We start from the raw sequence: 17,833 nt of genomic DNA, 5'->3' as shown, positions 1-17,833 counted from the left end.
ACATCAACACTACATTTAACATTACTACTACTATTACTACTAAAAATAATTAGCGATGGGCGAGTGCTAACACCAGGCATCGTATTGGACCGATACCGGCCTTATTTTAAGGTATCGTTCGCAAAATATGTGGGTAGCTAAATTATGTTTATAAGTGTGTCCAAAGCAATTTACACTTCACGGGAATAAGATGACAGTGTTAAGTGATGAAGCGCACCAGTGGTGCATGGACGTCTCTTTGATGTGATAACAATGTGAAGCCCTAACATACGAGTCATGTTCAGCGTTAAACACGTCTGCCCCCATTTTATGTGCTAATGAAAATAATTTGTGGTGAAAGCAGCTAGGCATTAAGGAGTCTAACACAATTTCAATATTAATGAGCAAAGTTCTACTGCATTTTACTAAATAAACCAAATCAAACTAAATTTTGAGACAATGGAACAGCTTGTGCCCACACAAATATGCCCGAAGATGCTTGTTTGTACGGAACAAGACGCCATCAGCTGATGCCGTTTTAGCTAATTTAGCCAAAGATACATTTGCGTATGACTTCAAGGAAAGCTGGACGCTCAAAGCACTATGCTTTGTAGTACAAAGGAGGAATTAAATGACAAGTAGCTTTTCATCCACGAGAGCAGAAATCCTCGATGAAAAGTTAGAGCGGTCCAGTTGTGGACAATTCTTTCAAGTCACGGCATAACATGTACTATAATTTACTACCTAATAGTTTTATACTAACGTATATTTTTTCCTTGAGATTTGTTTGTGCAAAATCTTATAAATTATGTCTTGCGTCAAGGGCAATGTTTTTTCTAACAATCAACAGGGCGTCACTGAGTTAGTTTTCAGGCGTGATGTTCGGAGCCCCGAGAATACATACTGTACATTTTCAGCAGGATACACACACTTTCAATTGAGGTGATTCATTAGTCATAAGAATAAATAAATATATTCCAAGAGGGCCATCACACTCGGGGCTGCCTAAGTTATACTTTTCGCTATTTTAAAACCCTTTAAAGGCCGGTGTGGTCCAAAAAAAAAAAAAATCCTTGTAATGTATTTCGGCGAGTATGTGGTCGTGTTTAATATTTGGCCCCAAGATGGGTCAATGATAGACAGCAACATAGATTCAATATACAGTATTATTTAAACACTGTGATTTGTATTAATGATTAAATAAATAAATTATCCAACTCAGGTCCTTGTTTTGGTTGTGATATTCCACTGAAAATCATTGATATTGGTTAAGACTTTTTTTGTTGTTGTTAGGAGTACATGTGATTTTTTTTTTTTGGGGGGGGCGCTTTGCCATTTTAGGCTTATTTAAGGAACACAGATGAACAAATGAATACATTCTGGAAAATGTAAACTGTATTCATTCAATCCGGCCAAAATAGTTTGGAAATAACACACACTGTTACAACATGTCCATATGGTCCCGACTTTTTTTTCACAGTTTTTCTTTGAAGACAATTTCATTGGATTTCTACCCTGTGCTTCTCTTCTCACTACTTAATGTACCTGCTTCACACACACTCAACTGCACTACTCACAAAGCTGCTTTGCATATGATTTGCTGAGGAATTACAATGCATGTGATTGGTTGGGGTATTTTCTGCATGCATAAATTAACTACCATAGGTTAAACCCGCAAGCGTCGGTCAAAACAATCAAATATGGTCTGTTCAGAAAGGTGTTTGGGATCAGATTAGGGCTGGAGTCCACCTATTGAGGACCTTTGGCCCAAAGACTAAACACCATGACTACAGCTCGGGTCAACAGTAAATACAGAAAAGAAAAAGATAGGCAACAAGCAGATTCGACCAAAAAAGAAGAAGAACGCAGGACACATCGCTCATTGAGATAACATGTGAATGAGCATGTACGTGCAAATATATGCACACGCAGATGTTCATGTCTTGACCGCATCCTGTTTCAGGCTGGAAACGAGTAGGGAGAACACTCATTGGACTTGCCCACTAGTATCCAGGAGTGTCTGTACCTGGTCAAAATGTTGAACGGCGGGCTCCCTCCTATGAAGCTGGAGCTGCTTGTCGATGTTGTCCTTGAGGCACTGGCACACGCGATGCTTTTGCTCGGACGAGTACGCTTCCAGGCTGAGCAGGCAGTCGCACTTCTGAGAGTGGAGAGACAAAGAGAGAGAGAGACGATGGAGAGAGGTGAGCAACAAGATGGGCGGAGGATTGAAACGGCAAGCAGTTTAGAAATAACAAGTGTTAGGAGTTCTTCAAATTTGAGTATGAAGTCAAAACTGACTTTGACAGTATTTTCTAGCTGCAATAAAACAAACAAATGAACGTCTATACAAGATGGAGCTCGAGTATCAGAGCTGCCAACCTATAGAAATTCAAGATATATATATATATATATATATATATATATATATATATATATATATATACATATACACACACACATATATATATAAATATATATACATTATAGTGCGGTAGGGTGTTGGAAAGTAGCTCAGCTCAAATGGCAATTCATATCCCATTGTATGTCCATTTTGGGCTCGATTTTTATGACGCAGTAGTCTGGACAGAAACTCTGGCCAGGCAAAATGAGCTAGTGAAATTACATCATGGCCGGACCGCACTTGAGACAGAATTTGATATTTGATATGTGGACCAACAAATCAATAAAGCCCTGCTGGGAAAATGCATGAAACTACGTATTTGACAATCAGCGGTCAAGACAGGGGAGCTGGTGGTCTGAAAGCTTTTCATCCACAAGGATTTAAATTCTCCTGTGGTGGCTTTGTATGAAACTTCTAATGATGTCAAGGCTCCATTTGCTTCCACCATGCCACCTAAAGTGCCATTTAGCTTCAATTGGGAGCACATTGGAAATGGCTTGAAAGCAGCGGGACCTCTCCTTAAGCACGGGGCTTAATGGGAACAATGTCAAACATAAGAATACACAGACTGTTAAAAAAGTCATTTCTTTATGGACACGTCCCCTCGGTGTCCCGCTTCGAGCAAAAACATTTGAGTCCTGACATTTTTGGACATAACTCGAGATATAAATAGCATCGATTTTTGCTGTTCCAATCTGTGCAAGCCCTCTAGAGATCAACTTCAGGCTTATGTCTCCACACTCAGTGCCCCGCTTAGTAGAGAATCATGATGCCGTTGCTTATTTTCATGTTCCCCCGACAACATGGGATTCATCATGTCGTGCCTGGTTGCTCCCCGTCCTTTTCAATCACCCTCAATGTTTCATCTAAGATGTTCACTGCGTGGAACGAGCAGTAGACAAAATACACTGTACGAAAAGAATACAAGAGTCTACGGACAAAAGCATCTTTTGTGGCGATCAAATGTGTTGAAACGGACAAGAAAGCAGAAAGCAAAGCTTTTACGACACATCACAGCGAGATGATGAATTAGCGGCGTCGGCAAAGCAGACAGAGATCAGTGTCAATGTTCTATGAAATCCATCACTTAGAGCCACTTTAAGACTGTTACGGCATACAAGAAGCCGGTAAATGTGGATCACGCACACACTGCATATAACCCCTGGCAAAAATTATGGAATCAAAAGTCTCTGAGGACTTTCATTCAGATGTTTATTTTGGAAGAAAAAGCACATCAAAGGTTGGATTTTTATCGGTGATTTTTATCAACTTCCACCAAAGATTTTCAGTTGGCTTGAGATCCGGACTATTAGTAGGCCATGAAATTGACCTTATGTGTCTTTCTAAGGAATGTAATGGAATGGAAATTTGCTCAATGGCTCGATGCATTATCATCTTGAAAAATGATTTCATCGTCTCCAAATATCCTTTCAATTGAAGGGCTAAGAAATGTGTCCAAAATATCAATGTGAACTTGTGCATTTCTTGAAGATGCAATGACAGCCAGTGTCTTTACCTGACATGCAGTCCCATATCATGACAGGCAGTCATCTTCATGAATCTCATTGGAACGGCACCAAACAAAAGTTCCAGCATCAGCCCCGTGCCCCATGTAGATTTTCTCCTCATCACTACTGAATATGACATCCAAAGTCCGCCATTGCTGTATGCCGTCGCCTTCAGCAACCTTCCCATGTTCTTTTTACTTCATCCAGGTTTTAGATGCAGCTGAATCTGACCAACCAACATCTTTTGCAACATTGCGTGATGAATTACCCCCTTTAAGAAGTTTGATAATCCTCTCCTTTGTTTCAAATGACATCGCTTGCATTGCAGCCATGATTCATGACAATCAGCGGTCAAGGCAGGGTGCAACACTTGGTGCACCAGCTCTCCAAAGTGTGATCATTCCTCGGAAATAGTTTCGGAAATAGAAATTTACAGGTTGATTCCATAATTTTTGACTCAGAATTGAGTGATTCCATATTTTTTTTCTCTTCTTGGTCTAAAAATATAATTGTAACTGACTACCACATTTTTTTCTTGATTTCTTTTCGTGTTTCGTAAAGTGGAAGTCGACCCCAAAATTGTCTTTACAATATATGTTCTGTGCAGCACCACTAGTCTAAACATTTTGGATTTTGTTGTTTAGAGAGTTAAAAAAGGGGAACATTTAAAAACATTCTCAAAGTGGAAGTTTTGTGATGTCATTTCTGCCTAAAATGCTAAAAGCGGTCATCCTAAAATTGTCAATTTTTTTTCCAGAATATGTTCTATGCAGGCCCACTAGTCTAACCACGGCATTATGATTAATATTGAGTTTGTGGAACATGAGAAATCCACCCGGTTTCAGCTAGCTAAGGGGGTGGCCATTTTGTCACTTCTGTCGACTGAAAATGACATTGAAGTTCCTCAGGGCTCAGATAATGACCATTCATGACTCCGCTTCAGAAAACAGGTGAGCCGTGATTGATCGTTACCTGAGCCCTGAGCAACTTTGACGTCATCGACAGAAGTGACAAAATGGCCGTCCCCTGAGATGGCAAAAAGTGGGTGCATTTTGCTGCTTAATTCCTATTCCACAAACGGAATATTAATCAGAATCCCTGTTTTCATAATCCTTTCAAAGGTAAGGGCTCATCTGCAGAGGAAGGCAAACCAGGTAAATCTATAATATATAAGTAAGCCACAAGGAGCAGTTTGTTGGTGTGTCTGTGTCAAAAAGAGACCAGATTCTTCAAGAGTTACTTGTACTTTTTAATCTGATTGGCCTGTGACTGATGTAAAATATGCAATGTTCATCCGGTGACCTCCAAGGTTTTGCTCTGAATGTGAATGCCCCTTTTCAAACAGTTTTCCAAAAGCGCTTTCCAAGATGGATGTGTACTTTTACTGTATATTGTTAGTTACAGCAGCAGATTGATTTTAAACATGGATTTAATGCTAGAACAGTGGCTGTAGTCCAGCGTCCAACTGCTTGTTTGTAACCCCGGCACCAGTCCGAGAGCTCCGCATGAGAAGCTAATGGGGCAAAATCCAATGAATTGCCGCTGGTAACTGCCATGGAGGGGCTAAAAATAAAGGCAGCACAATCAGATTGATGAAAGTGCTCCCTGGTTGAGGGCATCCACCCGAGCCATCTGGCAGATATGTTTTCAGCATGTCACCGCCGCTCACCTACAGTACCATGCGTCAGCACTGATTAGCATGCTTTCACTCCTCTGTACACATTCAGGTCACAAATAAGCCACCTGTGTGGTGTTTGATCTTACGTCAGCCGTGTGCCTTCAAGGAACGCTCGTTAAATACCCTTGTTTGCTTTCTTGACAACGGCCAGAGGAGTCGATCGATACCAATTTCAGTCTCGGTGGTAAACATGTTGAGTTGTAGCCAGAAGCTGATACACTGCAAGTCAAAACAGTTTGCATCCTGATTTTTAGTTGGCCAAAATGGGCTTGGTTTCAAGACTTGTTGAGCTAATTGTCAGCATGTGATCAAATCAGAACGTGAAGTCAGCAGACTTTCCAAAACTGAATGAAAAGACAAGTAGAAAACTGGTTAAGAGGCTGCAAAGAGGTCAGCAGTAACATTAAAGGAGCTTCAAAGATTTCTGGCATTAGCGGCCGTGTCCTCCTACAAGCGACAACCATCTCCCCTGTCGGTAAATGCCTTTATTTGCTTTCTTTGCAACGGATCAGATGAGATCCTGTGATGTGCTTTCTTCTTTTTTTTTTTTTGTAACACTCATTCCAGAAGAAAGAGCATACTCAAAAAGAGTGTTCAGAGAAGAACATGAGAAAAAGATGCATAAGAAGTTATAAATTATGTGAAGCAAGCAGACGCTCCAGAATTGAAGAAGAAAACTGGTCAAGAAGGCAGCAAAGAGGCCAACAGCAACATTGAAGGGGCTGCAGCAATGTACTGGCCCGTGTCCTATATACAACAACAATCTCCCCTGCTGGTAAATGCTCTTGTTTGCTTTCTTAAAAACAGCCATAAAAGAAGCTGTTAAAAGAATGTAAAGGCGCTGGAAGGGTTTCTGACCATGTCCTACAAGTGACAACAATCTCCTTTGTTGACTCTTTTCTGAGATTTATTCCAAAAGAATAAGCAGCCTCATAGAAGCTAAATTACAGTGGCTGCAGAGATTTCTGGTAAGCACTGGCCATTTCCAACATTTGTGGCAACAATCTTCCGTGTTGGTATTAAGGGGAGAATAACCTGTGAAGATCAGAACAACAAAAATACACCGACAGATACGTGTAGTCAACAAACTCTCCAAAATTAATAAAAAGGTTAGAAAAGAGGAAGAGACAAAATGAAAGGAGCTGCAGGAATTTCTTCAAAGCACTGGCTGTAATAGTACGCACGCTGCATGCTTGTATTCTTTCTCTACGAGGCTTCCAAGGAGGTCTAAAATGAAAAAACACTGCAAAAGCTTGGCGAAAAAAACAACACATGGTCACACGAAGAGGCGTCATTGCCCATTAGTCACAGCATGATGACTTGTCGCTCCATCACAATCGGGTTAGTTACAGAACACGATCATCCCATTGCCTCATAGACATACAGAAAAGACCACTTGGGTGTCCACAGCACATAAACAAAAATGTAATACACTATTTGGCTGCTTGCAGAGAGACACAGCTGGGTATTTAATGTGTCTTGGAACCATGCCACTCAAAGGTTTTAAGCGGCTTCCACTCAAGTGTCATGTTAACAAGAGCTAATGATGCTAAAGCGGCTAGTGGCCTCTTGAAGCCCTCACTAATGTCACCAGATGTTGTCTTGCTCTTTAGTCAGGATCATACACTTACATATCACTTGCTGTATTGTGAATGCAGATTCAGATTGATTTTGGATTGTATTCCACATGCATGTTACCCCCAATGACAGTTTTAATTCAGCTTCCTAGATCAATTTTCAATACTATCATTTATTTAAATGTGATAGTTCCACATTCCAAAGTGGAAGTCAACCCAAACATATTTTTTTCAAGAATATGTTCTGTGCAGGCCCACTAGTTGAGACAAGGGATTCTGAAAAATATTGCGTGTGTGGAATAAGAGTTAATCCACCCATTTTAGCCACCTCTGGGGGCGGCCATTTTGTCACTTCTGTCGACTGAAAATGAAATCACACACCCTCAGGGGTCAGATAACGACCAATCATAGTTCAGCTTCAGAAAAAAGGTGAGCTGTGATTGGTCGTTAACTGACCATGAGCCACAGTGATGTCATTTTCAGTTGCTTAAGTCATATTCCACAAACACAATATTCAACAGAATGCTGTGTTTCAACTAGTGGGTCCGCTTCGAACATATTCTTAAACAAAAAAATGGCAGACAAAGACACTTCAGCGTAAACTCCCAAATAACTTCACTGAGCAGCTGATGGAGTAAAACAAAGCATTTTTCCCAAACAATTTCCATAACAGAGGACAGACTGTAATTTGCCTCAGTGTCTTTCCCACACTCTTTCATCTATTTCGAGTTTGTTTGTCGGCCTTTCCACTTCACGGCTGTTCTGTGGTTGACCTAAAAAAGAAGCAAAGGAGCATGTACACTGGAATGTTTGGCCCTGGGCCCTTCCTATAGACGTCATGATGAGCACATGATTGGTCCCCCTGGGATTCTGCTATTTCAGTTTTTGCCTCTGATCAATGGCATTATTTTTCTATGCTATTGATGACCCTAACCATTCATTCAGTTCACATGACTGTGCCAGTGATGCTTTATTTACATAAGAATGAATAGACCCCTTTTTTTTATCCCGGGTCATTTGTTGACATTGTTCAAAATTACTGTTCGTAATTAATACTGATCACAAACATTAATGAAACCTTCCATTGTACCCAGCACCGATTCCAGACACCGTATGTTATTTAGGTACTGTGTTGGTTGCATATTCTATGTTCTAATCACCTTTCGTAGTTAGTTAGTTATCTTGTTACTCGGTTGGTCGGGTTACTTAACAAGGGATTGCCTCAAGGGTGCTTGTGCCAAGTATTTATTTATTCATCTCTCTATTCATAAGTCAGAACTGCTCTCTCATGTAAAATTGCTAACCAGTGACCAATGAAGACGCGATAGAATCCATGTGCTTCAATCCAGTCAATGTACTCATCTGTGTAATTGAAAGGAGAACATTGATTATTTCCTTGGCCATTAGCAGCTCCGCAGGGCCATCCACACAATAATATTAACAGAGATTTCTGAGAATATAACTTCACAGAATCCGTCCTAACTGACACGCCGAGTTTTCCAACACTACCCACCAGGATTATGATAGTTTTGTATAAATCATTAAGTGAGTGTTATTTTTGTTTTGACAGGTTAGGTTAGGTTTTATTAGTTTTGGTTTTTTTTTTTTTTTTTTTCTAAGGTCACTAAGTATTGTGTAATACAGTAAACCACAATTCCCAAACTACTGTTCGACCTTTCTTTTGTAACGCCATAAAGTAATGAATAATAAATGAATTCATTTAAAATATATAATATAAAAAAATACAAAATAAAAACACTCATGTATTAATTGACAAAGATGAAAATGAAGGACGTATTTCACTGCAATTCTAGTTAGTTTAGTTTTATAAATGTAATATAGTGTAGTACCATATTTTTGGTAAGTTTCTCAAAAATCGACAGCGCGCCTTTCAATCCGGTGCATCTTATGTATGGATGTCGGCTTTTCAGTGCAATGTCTTTGATTCAAATTCCTATCCATTCACTTTCACGAATCTAATCGCGAGCAGACGTATATGTTTTTGTCGTACCGGAACTAGTACAACTTTCTGCTTCGGTGTCTATGGGAATTGTAGTCAGACTGAACACGAGCTGAGCGTTTCTGGTGGCGCGTTTCCATTGTTACAATGTGTGACAATATGATTGCGGTCTGTGGGACCGAGGGGTAAATTACTTTGGCATATCCGGTGAGTATATCGACTTGAACTGTCAACCAAGATAGCATTCAGGAGCCAAAGTAATGACGCAACCACTGGTCACCAGACTGACTAGAGATGTTCAATCTTTATTTTTTGACTGCAGGAGGAGCCCCTCCACTTCTCTGCTCAAAGCAAGCCCCATGTAGTTGTACGGTGAACAAAAGCAGGCAAGACCTGGTCTGAACCTAGCATAATAGCCATAGATCTATCAAATAAACATACGGTACAATTAGAATAAACTATTTGACATATAATGTCAGTCTAATGAATCAAAATGTGTAAAAATAGACCCGTTTGTTGATATTACACCTAATAATCCTGGTCTTAATAGTCCGAGAAATACGGTCGTGGTAGTTTCAGTTCAGACAAAAAAGTTGCTAATTGCAAATGATAGTTTTAGGTGATTCAGTTACTTTTCATTAACTATCATAACGTTACTGGCATCACATATCTTTCAAAAACACACTGCAATACAAACATCCTTTTATCTCTAGGAGTTCCACTTACATCTGCAGTGTCAGACAGCAGGTGTTGCTCGAGAGAGTTGCGTTCCCTGGACAACCACTTCTTAGGCACAGTGCGGTCAGCCAAGTTTCCCATGACCACTCAAACAAGTTGATGATGACCCTCCCGTTTTGGAGACTAATCGCAAACGCAGGAGACACCTTACCTTACCCTTTTCATCCCGGTTTATCAACACGTCTTCTATCTCTGCTTCCTCTCCTCTTGCGTCACTGACACACTTGACTTTCCAGAGACCACCCCACTCTCGTCCCATAGATGCACACACATTTTTCTTCAACACCTAAATCTGGGTTAGATCTGTTCCGTTTTGAGCGCCTGCTAAAATAGGGTGACCTCCCGCAGAGCAGAGCACACAAAAGAAAAATGAAGGAGATTACACCAAATTCAGTTCCTGTCCTGTTTTATTGGCCAGGTAACATAATTGGAACAAGAAGAAGGTTAACTTTTTGTATATTAATAGCGGGAGGTTTGTTGGAAAGAGAACGCGTCAATTGCAAGCAGTATGATTGAGAAAAAAAATGGACTCAAAGTCAACAAGTGTATCATAATTTTGTGCATGAACAGAAATTACCAGGCAGCAGCTTCATGTTTGTCTACATGTCAAGAGTGGTCCATTTTTTTCTTATGACTAGGGATGTAATGATTTACTGAAGCCCCGATTTTCGATTCGATTCGATTTTTAAAAAATCACTACCATGCTTGTCTCTGTGCGCTAGCGTGGTGCTGCAGCCATCCACAAACGCAATATGCAATGATGTTTGGCGCAAGCGCATAATTTAATCTACACATTCAAAATGTGCTATGCATCTGGAATGGAAAAAAAATGAAAGACATTTTTTAGCACTCTAAATTAGTATATTCTAATGACCTAGGTATGTTGTCTTTTGTTAGGTCTTGCTGTATAGGGCTTACCAGTGCTGAGATGTCCGAGTTCTATTCGGCTTGATTCAAATCGATTATTCGGTCTGAACTGATTTTTAATCGATTTTCGATTAATCGTTACATCCCTACTAAAGACCATATTGACATTCTTCACCTTTGATTTATTTGTCACACTAAAACCAAGTCACTGGTGTAGGTAAAGAAATAAATGCAAAGCATAAATTGCATACATTTTTTAAATGTATTGTTTCTATTTATTTTAGTTTATTTATTACACAACACAGAAATAGAAAACAGCTAGGAGCCCAAGCAAAGAATCAAGGATTTTTCATCTGTACTAAGCTGAATCAGATCGCAAAGAGAAAGTGGAGCAAGCAATTGCGATTTTGAGGCATTTATTACCGAATCATGCTTGGTGGAAAACAAGAAAGTACTGGATGAGAAGGATTACTTCTTCTTTTCTTCCCCTGCTTTGCTACCCAGTGTAGAAAGTGGATCGTACCTTGTATGCAAACAACGCAGGCCTTGTCAACTGTTCATATTAGTAAATGCCGCAAGCCGCTAAAAAGCAGATGGCGGGCCACAAACGGCCCCGAGCTGTAGTTTGGACACCACTCGTCTATTTAGACTGTATTCACCACCGGTTTTGCTAAAATCAAAAAGCCAACCCTTTCTTCCTCCCTTTTCTCATTTCTCTATCTGCACATGTGTGTGTGTCTATGTTTTTATGTGTGTGACCTCTGCAGGCCAGAAAGTGCAACTGAATTAGCAAGCAAGCAATTGCATTACAAGCATCGGCCTAAACACAAACACGGAGGTGAGGGTCACGGCCGCCCGAGTGCTTTAAACTTCCATCTTCGTCCCCGCCGTCCAAGCCAAAACGGCTCAACAGGCTGTCTATTTAAGGACTCCATCTCGCCGTCTCTCTCGACATATTTGCCTCACGCGGCTTTGCTCCGCACACCATCTGTCAACACCTCTCGTAAAGATTCTGTCATCGCTTGGAGATTAACGAACACTAGCGTAGGTTGACGAGAAGAGAGGAGGGATAAAACAGGTCCTTCAAACAACACTTGTCATAGACAACATCACGAAACACCGTATGTCATGTCTGCTGTTTGCCTCTGGAATTGTGAGACAGGCGAACTGCTGACCCAATGAATGGATGGCTCTGTGTGCATGACAGCGATAAGCACCGCAGCGGGAGTTAAAGGAGAGGCGATAACAACATAAACCTTACCTTTACACTCAAACAACCGAGGCGGAGCATTTTAAAGCAACATCACAATATTATAATATAATATTATTACAATATAAAACGGCGGGTTTATATTGGTAATAAGTTGTGTTTTTTTGTAACTGCAACTTTTTTTTTTTTACCTGTTTTAGATTATGGTGATCATGTATACATGCATGCCTCTGAATAGCATCCTCATCTGGTTTATACTGCCTACTATGCTACTTTGAGGTTCATTACAAATATTTTAGTTTTGTTTCACTATTGTGAGTTGTACTCTCGAGATGGATGGCCTGCGTTGGCCACCCGCAGGATCATTCACTGGCACAATTTTAATTTTAAGGTCATACATTCTTGGTCTGCTTCCCCCCATCTATGTGTTATTATCATGCAGGGAAGCACCAGACAGTATTTGTTGCTTTCTCATGACCTCTTTATGCTCTCTGTTCCAAACGCTCAGATTGAAATTCAGAGAAGGGCTTTTGGGTATGCTACATCTTCAATCTTGGAATCTGTTACAGAAGGATTTAAAGCGGAAGTCAACCCAAACATGTTTTTTTCAAGAATATGTTCCCAGCAGTTGAAACACAGCATTCTGATTAATTTTGCATTTGTGGAATATAAATAAGCAGTAAAATGCACTTGTTTTTAGCCATCTCTGGGGGCGGACATTTTGTCTTCTGTCGACTGAAAATGACATCACAACTGCTCACAACGACCAATCACGGCTGACCTGTTTTCTGAATCTGAGCCGTGATTGGTCATTGTGAGCAGTTGTGATGTCATTTTCAGTCGACAGAAGACAAAATGGCCGCCCCCGGAGATGGCTAAAAATGAGTGGATTAACACTTATTCCACAAACGCAATATTTATCAGAATGCTCCGTTTCAACTAGTGGGCTTGCATAGAACTTATTCTTCTTTTAAAGCTTAAAAAAAATGGTGTCCTTAAATCTTTTTACATCTAAAATGAAAGACACGGAAGCAGTTTCTACAGAATGTCAATGTTTTAGTTGACTTATAGACGTTTAAATCCAAAATGTGGTGCTTTGCAAATTGTACTTAGTCTCTCTTTGTATGTCTGTAACTTTGTGTTTTGGCTGTTGCCAATTGTGGTCAGGTCTCTTTTAAAAAACAGGTTTTTAATCTCAATGTGGGACTACCTTGGTCAAATAATAATTCAATTTCATTAACTCAATTCTCAATTTGAGGTCTTAAGGTCCTCGAATAAACACTACAAAAAAATATTACATTTTCATTGCCTGGTGCTTCGTTAAAAAAATTCCGTCCTTCACACATACGTTACGTCAACAATATTATTATTAGAATTTTGTTGCAATTATTGTAGTACATTATTATGTCAACAAAATTAAAGGTGTTCACTATTTTTCAACTCGGAGAACATGCATCCATTACTTTGTGCTAGTGGTGGTGCTAACGTGATGACCGAAATTCCGTTAATGTGAGATATTCACGTTTTTAATTGACAAGTTGTTACTTTTTGTATTAGCATCTTTCGCGCTAGTGTTCGGTCAGCACTATCGTCAGTGCTGACACCTCTCAATGCAATTGTGGAAAATTATTTAAAAAATATTTCTAGTTATGCTAGCGTTTAGGGGGGCATTATAAAGGCGACATTTCAATTCCTCACTGTTCCGATAACATGTCTAATCAAATTACAACTTTCTGTCCTACGTAAGACTTGCTATTTATATACCCCTTCCGAATTGGACTGAGTAAAGTTATGTAGCCACTTCCTTTCTCTTTTTCCATCCTGTGGGATAGATAGCAAGACTCCTCTTGTTCTGTCTGGAATCTCAGCCAAAAAAAACCCCCCAAAAAACGGGGGTGAGCCTTTAAAACATTCATAAACTGTTAATGAGGCTGTGCAGCATATTGTCTAGTGTGCGTCTGCACCAGTAAGAGTTGGAGGGAGTTTTACTGCAGTAAAGCACTTTTTCCGAGAAATATTCCAGTCAGGAAGTTCAACTTGCATCAACTTGAAAAAGAAATATGCACATAAGAGTATTCAGTGAGTTACTTTTGGGCAATTAATGAGACCTCAAACAAGTACTTTTTTTTCCCAGTAAAATTAATCATTTAGCATATACTTGGAATAGCACGACTAAACATGTTTTGTAGTTGACTAATGTGATAAAAGTCGAGACATAGTGGATTAGGATTGGATGAGGTCATTCATATATTTTCAGTACATTACAGCACCCCCCAACCTTTTGTTGACGGACCAGCAAAGAAATAAATCAAAACAAATGATTAAAAAATAGTCACCGTGTCACCAAAGTCACCACGACGCTGAATGTAGTAGTTGCAATTAGTGGGAACCATAAATAAAAAAATGCTGTATATGCAGAAGCTGTAAGGAAACAAGTTAACAAGGTACCAACGCCTCTACAACCTAATCATTTATTCAATTTGACCACTACTACCGTGTCTTGATTCTTTTAAATTTTGCGCCCCAAAGAAATGGCAACCCTTTGCCCCACCGCATGTGAAATCACTGCTTCTGGGAATTGAAAGCTCCAAAGTATAAAACCCATGAGAGAATGCTTTGTTTTAGTTTTTTTTACAATGACTACAACTACTCCTCTGACATACTCTATTTGACTTCTTTGTCACATGCGGTGCAGATGTTTTGTAAGTGACAGCGATGCAAGAGGAAAAGGCATTTTCATTAGAGCTCTCTGCTAATCTGCGTGTCTTACCAATAATGTGATTAACGGCCAACTCTATTGGCTCGGCGTCGGCACACTGAATCACAAACACACGCATAGACGCATGCATGCACACACACACGCTGCTGAATGAGGGTCTTACCTCGGTCATGTGAATAAGGTAGAATCGGAGTTCTTCAGCATAATCTGTATGAGAAACAAAACACAACCCCTTAATACCACAAGTCCTATTCTATTAGTGGGTATGATCATTACTACAAATAACATAACGTATTTCCCTGAATTGTGTACTGCAATCTAAAATATGCCTTAACCTTAGTTAATTGCTGGTTGTGTTGTATTCTTAAACAGATAAATTTCTCGCCTCAAATAGAAACCTCCCTTTTACCCTCTGAAAGATAAACCAGGTCCAATAAAATCATTCAAATAAGCGACTGGCCTTCAGTAACCCGCCCCACTCCACCCGACCCAAAACCCTAAATAGGGGGCGGGGAGAAAAGCTAGCTCCACCCTTACAAAAGCACTTAAAAATAAATAAAATAAATAAATAATAAATACCTCCTCTCAAATAAATTAATTCAAATAAGTGCCATGTACCCACTGAAGTTGTGTAAAAGAACAAACCCTTAGTTGAGGAATGAACAAGGTCAGTCCACTCTTACACAAGAATTCATCAGAAAATAAAGAAAGGATTCCTCTGAAATAAAGGAAGTCAAATAAGCATCAGAGACCCACTGCAGATAAGTAAAAACACACCCACAACCTTTATACAAAGAAATAAGGAAGAAAATGTAGCTCAACCTTTACACAAGCATTTGTCAGAAAAATAATAAAGGCCTCCTTTGAAATTCATTCAAATAAACTACTGGTACCCTCTGCACTTGGGTAAAAATACAACGCCCCTCCTTACGCCATACCACCCCCCCCACCGCCCGGCCCCCTCGTGAATGTATGGTGAAATAAAGAAGAAAAGTTAACTCTACCCTTATACAAGTATTTGTCAGAAAAAATAAAGCCTCCTCACCAATAAATAAATTCAATCGAGCACCTGGAACTCACTGTTGTTGAGTAAATACACAACCCCAGTCCATGTAAAAAGCAAAGGTAACGCCAGTTGTGAAAGAAATACATGCTACCTCTCCAATGAATTCATTCACCTGGTACTCACTGTATATTATGCACAGCCTCTGTAGGAAGAAAGGGTCACTTCTGATAATAACCAGCAGAGGTCACTATTGGATATACTGACGCAGCTGCTTTACTTCACGTGAGATCTGACTCTAATAAGCTTTTTGGGCTTTATGCAAGGGGCAAAATATAAGATACACCTCATCAATTATAATTAGACACACTATTGGTGGGAAATCCATTGTCATGGCAACACTGTCAAAACAAAACCAAACTTCATTGACAACTGTTCGTTTGTGCTTGCAGGGTGTACCAAACCCTCATTGTTTCCCACGCTCTTGAACATCATGTGGACAAGAACTCATGTGGATAGCTGTTATACTGAACTTGTCCTGGATGGATCTTTTTGTGTGTGTGCGTACACAAACACACACACACACACACACACACACGCCATAAACACACAAAGTTGAAACAAACACAATCCCCCACTGGCGCCTCTTTCCTGACTGACGCTGCCAAAGCAAAAAAAAACAAAAAACAATGACAGGCAGGCAGCAGGGCGGAGATGTGTGTCTGTGACTGTGTCTGCTTATGACAACACACACACACACACGCACGCACACACACACACACACACAATCCCAGGAGTAAACCTGAATGTGACCCCTGATGACCTCAAATTATGTGACAAGCGACAGTGATGATTATATATATATATATATATATATATATATATATATACAATATATATATATATATATATATACACACACACACACCGCGACCCTTGTGAGGAGAAGCGGTATAGATAATGGATGGAAATATATATACATATATTTTTTGGGGGGGGGGGGGGGGGGGCGGGGGTAGGTATTTTCACGATAGGGCAAAGTGCAAAAAAAAGAATTTTTCTCCTAATATTCATCTATTCTATTCTATTCAATGTAATTTAACTTAAGTCAACATTGACTGGATTTTATTTGATTCTATAATCCATTTAATTAATTTTCAATTTATTTTGTTTGATTTTAATGTTTTTTCATCCTAATTCAATTTTAATCTAAAATATATTTTGCGATTTTTAATTTCATTTTATCTGCAATCAACATAAATCAATTTATAATATTTTATGCCCAAACAACATGAGTTATTGGATTACTCAATGATTAACTTTAACCCAACAAAAATGATGCAATTTATTTTATCTGCAATCAACACAATTGTATTTTATTTTCAACTAGCATAAATATTTTTTTATTTGAATAAATATACGAAAAAATAATGTAATCCAGCCTTCAATCCATTTTCTGAACCTAAATAATGTATTTAAATGTTTTTTATTTCACAATAAGGATCATAAAGTAGTTTATTGTTCCTTTTCATTTTATACAACATTTGAACAACATTTGCAAGTAAGTGTCCTCACATCATCGCCCGTTATCCTGCTGAATCAATTAAGCCGCCATGGTGCCACTTAGTCGAATGGAATATCATGCACCAAAGATTTTGGACAGTGTGCCATTCATTATAAAGATTTGTGACGAGTCAAAACAATCGAGGACAAAGTAACACAATGATGTCCAGTATTAGTCATGTGAAACAATGTGCTGCTTGGAGAAAAAGAAAAAGATTAAAAAAAAAAAAAAAGATGGCGGCACGACAAGTACATTAGTGACCGCCCTGCATGTCTATCCTCAAGACAAATATTTAGAGTGAGTCATGACATGAGGCTGTCAGTGGCTGCAGCCAAGTTACGGAGCGCACTGGCACAGGAGATGACTGTTTACTGGGGAATGGAATGAAAGGACAAAGCAGCAGGAACTCAGCGGGGATGTCGCTCCCGAAATATCCTCAGGTCAAGGGAGGGTTTATTGCTAGATGTACTGTTTTGAATTTGAATTTGCTATTCAACATGCCTCCAACACAAAGAAAGTAACAAATGAAGTTGTTTTTTATGTTATCAAGGACGCTCGTGGAGACTTCATCAGGGTCATCGGAACAGTCTAATGACAGCCGATACAAGAGTTATTGTGCCGTGAAA

General features: G+C 39.5%; 1 protein-coding gene across 7 annotated transcripts in view; it reads right to left on the bottom strand.

Moving 5' to 3' along the window:
- The window catches only part of rgs3a (regulator of G protein signaling 3a), a 133,539-nt gene that overhangs the window by 71,102 nt on the left and 44,604 nt on the right, over positions 1-17,833 (bottom strand). For all 7 annotated transcript variants that reach the window (XM_086054458.1, XM_086054459.1, XM_086054461.1 and 4 more), the window contains 2 exons: positions 14,804-14,847; positions 2,006-2,140 (listed from right to left, as the gene is read on the bottom strand). In XM_086054458.1, coding sequence (XP_085910584.1) covers positions 2,006-2,140; positions 14,804-14,847 — 179 coding nt within the window. The remainder of the gene's footprint in view (positions 1-2,005; positions 2,141-14,803; positions 14,848-17,833) is intronic.

This window comes from Filicampus tigris, chromosome 15, assembly GCF_054856515.1.
Source record: "Filicampus tigris isolate MCC_2025a chromosome 15, RoL_Ftig_1.0, whole genome shotgun sequence".
NCBI lineage: Eukaryota > Metazoa > Chordata > Actinopteri > Syngnathiformes > Syngnathidae > Filicampus > Filicampus tigris.
Note: the sequence above shows the minus strand (reverse complement) of the source record. Positions and strands in the feature narration are given on the sequence as shown.